We start from the raw sequence: 13892 nt of genomic DNA, 5'->3' as shown, positions 1-13892 counted from the left end.
GAGTAGCCCACCTCTGCCCCTAGCAAATTTACACCCTGTCACTGCTAAAAGAAGAGGCTGTTAGCAAAGCCGCAATATTAATGAATGCTCTGGCTAGCTGCACTGAACTGCTGGTTTTTATTCGTTGGATGTGGATAATTGCCGCCCTTGTCAGTTAAAAGTTTATACACTTTTCCGCTGGTCTTCATCCAAGCTGCAAGTTTATGATTTGTAAGACTGCAGTCGTCTAATTTATGGGATTTAAGTAAACTTTCTTTTTCATACTCCCATTTTATTGCTGTGGTCTTCGCTTCATTCCTGTTTCCTGGTGATAAATACAGATCGAGGTGCAATTCATTCTCCATCTTGTCTGCTATACATTGTTTACTGTTCAGAGTCTTAGGTACACATAGTCAGACATCCCACATTTGTAGACATTTGCAGACTGTGAAGTCATAAGTCTAGAAACCACCACCTTTATAGAATGAAGCTTCTCATGGCAATGGGCCAGCACTCCCTCAAGGTCGGGTTTTCTTCTCTGTGGTCAGAGGAGTCTCTATTCTGTTGCTGTGGCCTATCATCCACTTGGCTCTGCTGGACCCTGATCGATGAGACACAACCTTGTTTTGGCAGTGAGATGATTTAATGAACTGAATATCATCTTTTACACCCCCTAGATGCTGGCTGAGGGTTGATAACCATTTCATCTGGAGCTTCATTGGACCTGTAACCTTCATAATTGTGGTAAGTTATAATTTTGTGCATATGTGTGATTTTTTTATTTTTATTTTTATTTTTCAAAGGAAAGCTTTGAAAGCAGCTTATAGATTTCCCCCGTCTCTATGTACTGGCAGTCTCTTAGCTCTGCTTTCTCAGATCAATTTGCATGAAAGGAAAGTGGTCCCATTATAGCTGACACAAGGACATCAGTGTCCACTCAGCTATGAAATCCTCCGAAATCAGAATTGGTGAGTGGCAACAACTTAAAGCTGTTTCGTCTGTGCTGTACATGTAGAGAATACTCCCCTTCTGCAATCAGGAGGTGAAATCGTCTCAGGCATGAAGGTCATTTGCTCAGTGGGATTACAAGACTGATGGTGAGGGGGGGGTTGAACATGGAAGTAATGAGTGGGTGGGCCAGACAACCATTACCACAGCTCATAGCCCTGCTGAGGATCATGACACATCCCCAGCCAATCCCAGCACACAGACCAGCTCCATCTTCACCTTTTAATATTTCATGTAGGGTGCTGGGTGTTGGCAATACACGTGGACAACGACATACAGTGCGTGCTCGTGCTTGCATGCAGGAATATACACACACATAACCCAGAGCAAACACTCACTGCCTGTCCGTGTAGGTTCAGGAATCTGTCCATAGGCTGTAAAAACATGCAAAAGCCCGAGAACTGCAGTGTTGGCAGCACTGCTTTTTGCGCTGTATTTGGCAGAGAAATGAGAGACCTGAATATTGTAGAGGACGGCCCCTTGGAGACCAGGCATGAGGGGGGAGCCCATATGCAGTTTGCCTCAGCTTTCTGCAGAATGCTTAGCTGCCTCATCGCCTCTTTGCCTCACTGTCCGTCCGTCTGGCTGTCTCATTGGATCTGTGTCATCACTCACGGCTGTGTTAAACGCATCTCCAGCCACTCGACTCATGCGGACGTAAATTGACCCCAGTGGCCGAGAGACAAAACTAAACAATACTCTTAAGCTGTGATCTAAAAGCCTCTACTGTTTCCTTAGCCGCTCCTTTTCCTTCCATTTTCCTCGCTGCTATTGTTGGTTTCCATCTGATTTCCACTTGCACTTCTTGTTTCCATCAAAAGACACATTTCTATTGCCTGGTTCCTGTGTTTCAGAATGTATCTGTGTGCGATAATGTTTGTGAATATACAAAAATTGAAATATCTGATAAACTAACATCACTACATGTTGATCAATATGCTTTGTTGTCTTGCCAACTAATGTTTTTTATCATATCATGTAAAATTGATTGGTCATGCTTGCAAAATACATTCTCGGAGAAGAAATAGGGCTAGAAGTTTTTACATAAACATCATACATATATACTTTTTCATCCAGTATTTATGAACTTTCAAAGGTTTGATATGCTATCAGGCTAAACTTAAGCAGGTCTCCTCCCATTCCCCTTGTGGTAACAGGCCCTGCAGTGCTACATCCTGAGAGCATGGAAACCTTTCTGGATGTATGGCTTGAATCACTTAAATGTTTTTCCTGGCCTCAGAAAATAAATGTTTCTGTAATATGGCCCTCAGCTCTGTATTTTTCCTCACCATATTTTCTGCAGCCTTTGACCATGGTACATCAGTGCCGCTCATCAGTTATATATATTGTCATATTCGGTGAGAATTTGCACTTTGAAATTGAGTATAATGTCAAATGAGAGAGAGGGAGAGAAACCTTCAGTGCAGCTTACGTTGAAGGGCAGAGCTGTGTGAGGAGACCAAAGCATTAGACTCTCACTGTTGTTTTACTCTTTGGAAGTGGGTGTACTTCTGCACCAAGGCATTATATTTTCATATTTCTCTGAGTAACCGTATGCTTTTGTTGGTGCTCCAGCCAAAACCACTATAGATTAAGTGTAATTTCAATTCAGTGTGAAACATAACAAATGTTGCTTGCAACCTGAGATGGAAAGTAAAGTATGGGTACTCAAGTACAGTTAAACTAATACTACAGTAAAATGTTCTTATACATTAATGCATAACAAATAATAATTAAATAAAATACAGTAATATTAAAGTAATATTTGGGCATTGATTACTAGATACATCAATTCTACTTAGACACTAACATTTAAATGCAGTATTTTCTCTTGTGCTAGAGCTTCTGTGCCCTGTGGTAAAATATCTCTTTCTGTTAGCAGAGGAAATCAGATGCCTTTCAAAGAGCACTCTGTTAACCCCGATATACGTGTGTTTTGACAGGTCAATGTCATCTTCCTGGTTGTGACGATGTACAAGATGGTGAAACATTCCACCTCCATGAAACCCGACTCATCCAGACTGGGGGGTATCAGGTGAGGCCTGTCACTTCTGGAGATTAGTTGGTCGGTCTGTGGCTGCTTGGCTTGGTCTGAGGCTGAGTGGGCACGTGTAGTGCCTGCGTGTGAAAAGGAAAATCATATGCACCATTGCTCCTTTTTGAAATTTCAAAAGCTGCTGTTGACCTACACGTTTACATGATTTCCTCTTCTCCTAAACTTGTCCAGTCCAATATCCTTCCCTTTTAGGTTTTATTTTGTCCTGTAGATAATGCCTTTTAGGCAACTATATGATTTTCACTACACAATCTTTCAGTTCTCTTTTTATTTCTTCATAACTGCCTTTCTGACCTTTACATTTTGTGCAGTACAGTTCTACAAGATTAATTGGAAGACGGATCCAACCACATGTCTTGTAGATTTAAAGATTGTACAATGGGAAACGGGACCACCCTCATCTTTCTGCTTCCACTGAGCTGCATTTGCTTGATAAAAAGACAAGTCCCTGACCAATTCTTTGCCTGGATTCTTGTTCAACATTATGTCTGAGGGCAGAACAACATATGCTATGTAGGCGTTTGATTTTTAGCCAGCCATTTTAGTCCAAACCGTAAATAATTAAATAAATAAAACATTGAATTAGCTTTCAGGTTTGTTTATAGCGCACAGAACAACCTGTGTTCATTTGCATTTGGATGCTGGATTTCACACACTCTCTTAAGTAGTCAAACTCATTAACCGCCCTTAATTAGGGTCTACCTCAAATCCCTTATGTATTTAGCTTCTGTATCAAATGTGATAACTTGTAAAAAGTGTAATAATTGGATGCAATTGGTGTGATCATTTAGATAAAGAAATTGCATTCTGGTTGAAAAATCACAGCAAGCTGAACAGCAAGTCTAATCAGCCATCAGTCTCAGCACTGCTTCTTGTTTTTTCTGTTAATCCTCTCTCTGTGACATGCTGTTGTCCCATTTCTTCTCCTATCTCCAGGCTCACCGTATCTCTCGCGGGGTGGCTCACTTCTCTCTTGTGTAGCAATAACGACCAGCCGTCGTCATTGAAACTGACTTTTAAGTTATCTTATTTCCTCTAGGCTTTCCTGGAATCCGCAGAGGAAAAACCTGCTGTGTTTGCATTCTCTTTAGCCAACAACTCATAGAAAGACCAAGGAAATATTTTTGACTCAGTGTCAAATACCGAATGTGCATTCACTCCAAAGCTTGGAATCAGCATTTATACACGATGCTGCTGCTGCTACTGCAACTTCGTTCAAAAGTAAAATATTTAAGCACATTTTTCACAAGGTGCTGTCCAGGAGGAAGGAAACAAACAAACAAACAAACAAAGATGAAATCCTCTACAGTTTAGCTGTGTCACTTGTTAATCGTGTTCTTCTTTCTCACACACAGGTCGTGGGTGTTGGGAGCATTTGCCTTACTTTGTCTGTTGGGGCTTACTTGGTCTTTTGGCTTGTTCTTCCTCAATGAATCCTCCATTGTGATGGCGTACCTTTTCACCATCTTCAACACTCTGCAAGGGATGTTCATCTTCATCTTCCACTGCCTTCTCCAGAAAAAGGTTTGGGTTTTGTCCTCTGTGATTAATTGATCACTTGAGAAACAGAAAATCAATCCAGTTATTAAGCAAATCAACTGTTATAGGGTTTTTTGGACTTTTGTTAGACATCATGTTATATTGTAAACAAATAACGAGTTTAACAAAAAATTAATTAATTAATTAATTAATTAACAGTTGATTAATGTAATACACAAGTAAAATACATTCAGTCTTTTCATGCAAAAATGCCTCTCTAGTGTGAAGATTTGTTGCTTTTCTTCCAACTGTTGCATGTGTAGATCACTTAAATTGTAAATATAAATTATAATATGTCATAGATTTTCTTCCTAGTAACACAGAGTAGCAACATGCTTTCTCTCCACAATATTTCAACCTGTTATTTTGTTTGTTATCCCTGTCCTTACAGATATGGCATTTAAACTGCTGTCAGCTGGATGGCATTTGAAATGATCCAGGTGTGTGTGCACTCATTCCCTCCCAATCTTTTATTGCTCTACAGGTCCGTAAGGAGTACAGCAAATGTTTCCGCCAGTCCCAGTGCTGTGGCGCGCTGCCACCTGAGGGCTCCCACAGTTCAGCCAAGACAGCCACATCTCGATCCACGGCCCGCTACTCATCTGCCACACAGGTAGGTGTACAGCCACAGGAATATTATATATTTTAATATTATGTAGATTGTTATTGGTCCACAATTTGATTTTATTTCTGTAAAGCCTGATCTGTTATTCTTTAGTTTTTCAGTTCTTAGTCAACAAATTATGTAAAAAGACCAAAACCAACAATAAATTGATTGAACTAATCAATATTGTCTGTTTAGCCAAAACCAGTTATCCAACAGCTTACTTCTCTGTGCCATAGGGCGCCGGTATGGTAAATCTAAACAATCCACACTGTTGCACTGGGTACCATGTTCCTTAATTACAACAAACAAGGGCACGGAAGTTTATTGTGAGTCAGTCCCACATACACCGCGCTGCTGTAAACACTTGCCAACACACAAAATGTGTATTAGCCTGCAGCTGAAAATAGTCCCCATTGTGCTATTCACTCATGTTTGAGTAACTGAAAACTACAGTGCCCAACTGTTAAAGGAAATTATTTTGGCTTTTGTTTTTTTTTTAAAGGAAAATTTGTAACCTTGTTTTTAAAAAGCCTTAGGGCTGAATGCTTCAGAGTGATTAGGGAAGTTAGAAAGCTACGAGAGATAACTAACAGTCTGCAGGTTTTGCTCTCTTCAGTGGATTTGCTGACTAAAAATAAACAAAATAGAATATCTCCAGCTTTATCTTTCAAATATCTTGTCATTTTGAAACTTTCACTCAGATGTTATCTTCGGAAAGCTGAGTCACTTGAGTCATTCAACTAAATATGCAGTTTGGACATTGAAATAGGTGTTCATGGTGATACATTGTGTGATTTTAGGTTTGAGCTGTTAGACTGCCATGATCATATTTATAAAGACACTGTTAATAACGTGTTGGTATACAGTGCAACTTGCAGACAGAAAGCACTGATGTATTTACACATTCTTTTTAAACGATAGAAAATTCAGTTTCTTCTTTTATGAGTGTTGTCGTTGGAAAGCAAAACTGTGTTTGTAAAGAAAGAAACAGATAAGAAAATAAAGCTGAATTGGAGGTACGGGTCTCTTATAATCTCTTCTCTTGTGACTTTGTGAGATCTATCTTAAGAGCACTTCTGGGAATTTGGAAGCAGCTTCTGCTCTTACTGTTCAGAATAAAACCAGGCACTCAGGGCCAATCTCTCAAATTACAAGCTGTAAGATTCTCAGCATATTCATTTTTGGGATCACTCGGATATAGCACGTGTGGGGCTTTGTTTTACCATAGCACATCATCAAGCAGCAGGGTAATTGAATCGTGTAAACACACATAGTTCAGAATCACAAACCCATGTAGCCAGTCAATCCTCAGGGCCAAAAGCCTTGAATAACAACGGCACCATGTTGAATAATGATCAATCGCTGCTTTTCTCTCAACCCAGAGCCGCATCAGACGCATGTGGAACGACACTGTGAGGAAGCAGTCGGAGTCCTCCTTCATCTCAGGAGACATAAACAGCACCTCCACCCTCAACCAGGGTAAGCAGCCGTTTCTTACCCCACCACCAGACGAGATACATATGCTATTCTCTTTGTGACGAGGCTCTGAATTCACAATAAACACTTCAGTGGATGCAGCCTACGTGACTCTGCGGCAGCTGGCAGAGAAGAAGAAGATAAGACTGGATTTAATGTTGCTTTTCTCTTTGCGTCAAACAATCAAAAAATAGCACTAAATTCGTGTGTATCAAAGATCAGAGCCGTTTCTTTCACCTTTCTGCTCACTCTAAAAGGAGATGAATACAGACACAAAAGAGGTGTGATATTTAGTCAGGTGTAAAACTTTGCCAATGAGTATTAAAGCCTAAAGACTTTGACTCATCATGGATGCAAGAAGGGAGGGAAGAAGGGAAGCCAGGCCGAGGTCAGAGCAGTATTTGGGACAGATCAACATGAATCCTCAGAATGGAAAAGGGCAAATTTAGCTGTAGTTATGAATGATCTTTGTTTTGTTTAGTTGTTTTGGTTTTTTTTACTGAAAAGCACACACGCCAGCACAGCGATCCGTCCAGATGACTGAGGACAGTTATTACATTCTTGAGGATTTACACAAGCATGCTGAGGATGATAAGGATACTCCGTTATTCACGGCAGACCACTTAGACATGTTTTGTCTAGTGTCTCGACTGGACGAGGTTGTTTAGATGAATTAGCTTCACATAAACACTGCAGCTGATTGTGTTGCTATGCTTTGGTCAACACGTGTCATGATAATATTGCTTGTCGGTTACATCAGTTAACTGTTTAGATAATGTCTTGTTTTGACCAGTGTTTCTATGGCTGCTTGGTCTATAGTAGAAGGCTGGCAGGTTGCCGGTCACAAATCTTTGGCGGAGTCAGATTGTGGACAGTTAATGTCAGTGTTTGTTTATGTCGACAGCTGTCCAGCGCACCCCTACAGACCATCAAGTACAGTACCTCCAGCTCTTTTCTTGCCTGTTTTTTTCCCCTTCTGATTTTCTCCCTGTCTCTTTTCTTTGTGTTATTTCAGGGATGACTGGCAACTACCTCCTAACTAACCCTCTTCTCCGAACCCACGACACTAACCCTTATAACAACCTGCTGGCAGAAACAGTGGTGTGCAACACCCCCTCTCCTCCGGCCTTTCACTCCCCAGGTGCACATCCACCCTCCACCTTTGTTCTTACAATAACTCGTGTCTGGTTTTGGGGAAATACGCTTATGTGCTTTCTGGAGAAGATGGAAAAGATGAGATGCAAAGATTGTAACGACTCTAATACCTGTCTGAGAAAACATAGTGGGAAACAACTAGCTTTGCTCTGTGCGGTGATGCATCCACCAGCAGCTCTAAAAGTTACTAAAAAACCCTTTTTCAGGTTGTGTGGTAAAATCAAACCAAAATCAATGTGTTTCTTTGTTTTGTTTTTTTTTAATGAGGAACAGTTAGCTGAAATAATTAGCCTTTACAAGCTATCTGTTCCAGTAACAGAAGCCTTTCAGCACCTTTAAAGCCAGCTAATTAGCACTTTATATCTTGTTTGTTTAATCGGTTCAAAAGCAACAATTTGCCATTTTAGGCAGCTGTTATCTGCCAGACTACTTCTTGGATCTGGACACTTCCAAGGCAACCAACTGAGACAGGAAGGCGGTTGCAGCCAAGAACTAGTCCGCACAGAGTCCAATATAAATCGTTCATTATCGTATTGACACTTCAGTTTTAGTACATGTCAAACAAACCAGATATAAAGTGTTAATTAGTGAGCTAGTGCTGGTTGGTGGATCTCGTTAGTAGAGCCAGGTTAGCCCCACTAAGCTAAACTAAGCTAACCTTCTTCTTATCTAACACATAGATATACAATCAGAGTGGCTAATCTCATTCTCTGCCACAAAGTGAGTAAGAGTATTTCCCAAGATGTCAAACTATTCATTTCAGTGTGAGATACTTATTGAAAACACGAGAACTCTCGGGATTGCGCCTGTGACAGCATGAATGAAAATGAGAATAAGACGTTTGCCATTTGTTCTTCCTCATCCACGCCCTCTCTCTATGTTCAGTAGCTCATCCTTTGAGATAACGCTCAGAGACGTCAGTGCTATCGTATCTTATCTCGGCGACTGATCAGTCATATGGGAATTCCTCTCTGCTGCGCATCAGTTTAACATGACCTATAATGGTCGGATAATATGTTGAAAATCGTCATTCTCTGTCGTTTACTTCAACGCTACACCGAGCTCGATTTAAATTGTGTTAGTGTTTATGTGTTATGGTGACCTAGTTCCTCATTGGCAAAGCTAAAGAAATCCAATCAAAGGAGAAAAAAAAAGAAGCACATGATGCAATGCTGGGAGTCAGAGCCTTCAGATATTTGCAGCCATTTGATGATAGAAGTGAAAATCTGTGGTATGAAAAAAATGTACTATGCAGATAATATGCAGTAACATAAAGCTTTAACCCACTGCAGTCATGACATTCTTGTTTTGCGCTGGAAAAGCTTACTCCCTGCACAATGAGAGCACTTCACACTCAAATATAATGAAGCAGAGTTGGAACAAAAAAACAAATGTCTGCACAGAAAATCAAAGACATTTTAAATTTTTTATTATTTCTTTTTTGTTTGTGTGTGCTCAGCAGCAGCCGAGCAGCAGCAACATAGAAGTCGCTGTATATGCAAACAGCTTGTGCTTTATTGCCCTAAAATGTTTACCTGCTTAATGATTTTAGGTTAATTGCGTTTTAATATTGGAGCACAGGAGACAGATAAAAAAAATGGCGATGTTTTAATTAGCGGTTGATTTAAATGTCATCTTAAACATCTTCTGTTCTTGTAGAACCCCCCTGGGGTGGACCTCCGCTACATAGCTGTGTTTAAACATTGGTGCAACACAGGAAAAACAGTATTACACCTACTTACTTAACATCAGAGCACTAAGCAGTGACAAACAGGAAAGATTCAAGGATTTAGCATATGGAAAGTAGTTTAAGGGGAGCAGGCAACAGTAGGACACACAAATGTCAAAACCTGGTGTGAAGATCAGCATCCAAGTATGAAATACGTGCGGAGAGACTGTCAAGTTTAACATAAGCTTTCTTCAGATTTTCCTCTGCTATAATCATTACATATAGCTCCTGCAAAATGCGTGTCTTCTATTATAAGTGTATTAATACTAAGTAATACTCTGCAGATGTTCATCCGATGCAGTAAAATCAGTAAGGAGAACATCTTGGATGAATCTCTGCTGGAACGGTTCCCAGAGTGCAGCTGTCGCCTTGTCCAGTTGAATTCTGTTCACATCATTTCCCCTTCTCCCGGTAGACAATACCTGTCTGCAATAAAATCAGTGCCTGTGCATAAACAAATGCAAATTTGGAAGTAGGATCTATCCAGAGAAGCATCTAATAATTCCCCCTCCTTTTTTTTGCCCTTTTGCTCCCTCTCTCTCGATTTTTTTAGAAATGTATTTGACGTTGTCTCCTTTTTTCATTTTCTTACAAATTCATCTAAAACTCAAGACTCCGACTATGACGACATTGTCCTCGCCCTACAAAATGTCAGCTTTTTTACTTGCAGGCTCAGAGTGTACCCAGTAAATAAACTCCTCATATCAAATCAAACTAGCCGCCTTCGCTTTCATCCTGCTGGTTGAGCGTAGTCACAGAGCTGCACAAAATTTAAGTACTTTGCTGTGTGGAAGTGTCTGCGTGTGTGTGTGTGTGTGTGTGTTTGGTTCACATGAAATTGTACACTTCAAAAAGTAAAAAAATCATATATCGTTCAGAAAGAAATAATTTCACAAGGGAATGTTACTTCTTTTACTAATTTTTTTTATAAAGACTGTGCTTGCTGCTTAACCCTTTCACTTGCTGAGTCCAGGATTCAGTTGTCCTTGTTTTGTCCTTCAGCTTTCTCAGACGGTTAAAAACACACTTTCTCCACACACCTACAGCTAATTGAGCAAAGCATCACGTGGAATAAATTTTAGTTAATTGCAAGGACACGCTGTCAGTTGGATTGACTGAATCCAGGCTGAATGTTACAAGCTTCCACTTTTGTCTTATTTCAGTGATTTGGTTGTTTCTGCTGCAATTGAAAAAAAGCATCTGTTTTACTTTTTTTGCACATCAGCTGTTCTTAGGCCAGATAGCCTGAGCAGACACACTTGATGTGAGTGTTGGCAAAGTGAGTCATTGCACCGTGCCTGTCTGTCGTAGTGTGTGGGGGTTGTTGCTGTGCTTGCGGGGGCCCCAGTGCAGAGAGGTGGCTGGCCATCTGTGTTCGACATTACTCTTTTGTCTTGGCTTCTCTTAACAGACGGAATGTTTTATTCATTGTTAATGTCACAACACTCCCTCATCAGCTTGTATTTATTTATTTCCTTTACCTTCATTCTGTCTGTTGCTTTTGTATGCTGCACTGTTGTTACCTGGCTCCTTTATAAGACGTTGCTGTACTATATCTTTTGAGTTGTAAGTCATTGTTTGTTATCTCATATCTCCAATATTGTTCAGGATCATTTCTTAGATTGGCCTTAATGATATTCAGTCATAATAAAGATGAGCATGGTGGGGAGCTAATTGGGCTCCCCTTTGAATTTTAGTTTTCGTAAGTTTTCGTATTTGTGTAAAATTAAAATGAACCCAGAGATCAAAGCGCATAAGACTGAAGTGTCCTGAGCAGTATCAAGTGTATGTGGATGGTGTAGTGAAGACTGTTTTTGTTCTATAACAAAATGGAAGATTTTATAGTATCTCACGTGCTCGTTTTGACTTTCCTTGCAGGACAGCACTCTCTGAGCAACAGCAGGGACATCAGTGCCATGGACACCCTCCCCCTCAATGGCAATTTCAACAACAGCTACTCCCTGCGAGACGACGATTATGAGGCGGTGGGTGTTCGAGCCCCAGGTGACCTGGGGGGCCTTAACCTTGACGATGTCGCCTTTGAGAAGATGATCATATCTGAGATAGTCCATAATAATCTAAGGCCCCGTGGGCCTCCTAAAGGTCGAGACGCCCAGAGGGAGCGGGACAGAGCCTTGCCTCCCCAGACCAGAGTGACAGTGGATCGAGGCGGGGGTGGCAGCGGCAGCGAGGATGACGCCATTGTGGCAGATCACACCGAGGCCTCATCTCCCCAGAGAGGAAGTGGAAGAGGAGGCCACACCACCCTGGAGCTGCTTCTTCACCCCCACCACAAGGAGGTGCTCGAGGCCCCGCTTCTGCCTCAGAGGACTCACTCCCTGCTCTACAGCGCCCAGAAGGCCCCCAGGCGCCTGGAAGGGCAGGGCGACCATGGCTCTGAGACTGTTACTGCAGTGGAGGACATGGGCTCACCCAACAATAACAGAGACTCCCTTTACACCAGCATGCCAAACTTGAGAGACTCACCCTCGCCCTCAGCTTCGCCGTACCCCCCGGAGGAGGAGGAGGAGGAGCTCTCGCCTTCACCTCGTAGCGAGAGTGAGGACGCGTATCACAAAAGCATGCCTGAGCTCGGTGATGCGCCGCAGCCGCTGTCCTACTACCACATAAACCGAGGCACCAGCGACGGCTGCATCATCCCACCCAACAACGATGAGTGCATGCAGGAGGGAGAGGCGCCCAACGACGGACAAATGCAGCTCATTACCAGCCTCTGAGCGCGCCGTCTTTGTTTGCACAGGTTTTAACAGATGGGTGCTTTCGGCTGATGTCAAGAGAGAGCCGGAGAATTTGGCTCCGCACCCCACATGCCCTTCCTGTTAGGACAGGAAGTGAAATGTTGCTGGGTGGGAAAAGGAATGAATAAATAACTTTTTGCACACAGATCTCATTAACACACAAAACACATCCATCGGAGGCCAGACAAATGTAGACTGTGAAAGCTCTGCTGTTGGACTAAAAAGGTGCAGAGAATAACACACAGGCCGCATGTGCCAGAGAAAAGTCTGGCATTTGTGAAAGAAGAGTCGAAGGATAAGGGACGAAAAATAATTCAAGCAAAGAACTATGAAACTTCTCTCATATTCCTGGGGGACTTTTTACCAGGATCTTTTTAGTTATGAAGTACAGAACTAGAACTAGTGTGGTTCCACTACACAGTCAGGACTTTAAAGTTAAGAAACCACTAATTCAGACTCAGGCCTTATATTTTCTCTATTGCACATTTAACTGTTGTCAGAGTAACAGCTAAAGAAAATATATTTTGCTGTACCACTAGTGTAAAAAGTAAAAAAAAAAAAAAGAAAAAGAAAAAAGAAACAGCAACCATTCAGTAGTTATGCCCTTTCAATGTTCAATAAGACTCTTCAAACAAGGTTAATCAAAATGGTGGAAATGTGCTTTTTCCTCTCACACTTGACTTGTTGTAGTATGTTTGTAAGTTTTGAGAGATACCAGTCGATATGAAACCATGCTCACGTCTCTGCTTGTGAAGTGCTTTTGCTTTCATGAATGATAAGTTTTTGCCAGTAGTATATTTGTTAACACCGGGCCATGCACAGATTTAAGTGAATTGGGTGTAATTTATTTTACTTGAAAGAAATTGTCAGATTTAAAGACTTGTGTTTGTGTCAAGGCGATATTGCAGTTTTTGCGGACATGTTTCATCCTTTGACACTAATTAATTTATTAACTGAGCTATTCAGCAAAAAAAAAATGGGGGAAAAAAAATCAACATGGTTGAAAAGTGTGAAAACTTGTTGCAGCACTGATTTGGTTAATTTTACTTATTTTATAAGAGCCCATCGTCAGCTGATATTTAATTCAACTCCTGTTTGATATCAAATAAATGTGAATTTTTTTCTTGTTCGCAGATGTCTGGTTGTTTATTCTCATTTTGCAATATTTTTGTTATTGTCAGCCAAAGCAACAATGTGCTAGACTATTTCTCAATATGAATGACTTCCCCATTCTGTCTGGGACATTACTTTTATTATTTTTCTCATTATTTCTGTTGAAAGTAAAATCAAAAACAGAATTGGGGCTGTGCTCTTCGCAAATAGTCTTTTCAGCTTTTTTTCTCAAAAAGGAGTATGATGCGACTGTGTTTGTTTGAACCAAATGCAAGTTGGATGGAAATGGAAACTGGATCATCATCTTCCATATTCTCACTTTTATAAAAAAAAAAAAAAAAGACTCTAAACAGCTGGTCGCTGCAGTTTTAAGCGAACATCACTCAAACAGGTGTAAATGTTGCTGTCGTCGGGAAATATTTTCAGCTGTTGGTTAAAACCAGTTTGGCTCGTGAAGATTTTCAGCAGGTG

At 41.0% G+C, this 13892-nt stretch overlaps 1 protein-coding gene across 8 annotated transcripts in view; it reads left to right on the top strand.

The window, feature by feature from the left end:
* LOC113171779 (adhesion G protein-coupled receptor L2-like) overlaps nt 1-13441 on the top strand; it is a 77603-nt gene extending 64162 nt beyond the window's left edge. The window contains exons 15-21 of one of the 8 annotated variants that reach the window (XM_026374462.1): nt 657-723; nt 2931-3022; nt 4399-4567; nt 5067-5195; nt 6572-6668; nt 7681-7806; nt 11428-13441. In XM_026374462.1, coding sequence (XP_026230247.1) covers nt 657-723; nt 2931-3022; nt 4399-4567; nt 5067-5195; nt 6572-6668; nt 7681-7806; nt 11428-12287 — 1540 coding nt within the window. In that variant the 3' untranslated portion in view covers nt 12288-13441. Of the gene's footprint in view, nt 1-656; nt 724-2930; nt 3023-4398; nt 4568-5066; nt 5196-6571; nt 6669-7569; nt 11367-11427 lie in introns of those variants that run through there. The other 7 variants (XM_026374461.1, XM_026374466.1, XM_033326462.1 and 4 more) reach the window with 7 other exon arrangements.
* The last annotated feature ends 451 nt before the right edge of the window (nt 13442-13892 follow it).

The sequence above is a fragment of the Anabas testudineus genome, chromosome 17, assembly GCF_900324465.2.
Source record: "Anabas testudineus chromosome 17, fAnaTes1.2, whole genome shotgun sequence".
Lineage (NCBI taxonomy): Eukaryota > Metazoa > Chordata > Actinopteri > Anabantiformes > Anabantidae > Anabas > Anabas testudineus.
This window is presented reverse-complemented; position numbering and strand designations above follow the sequence as displayed.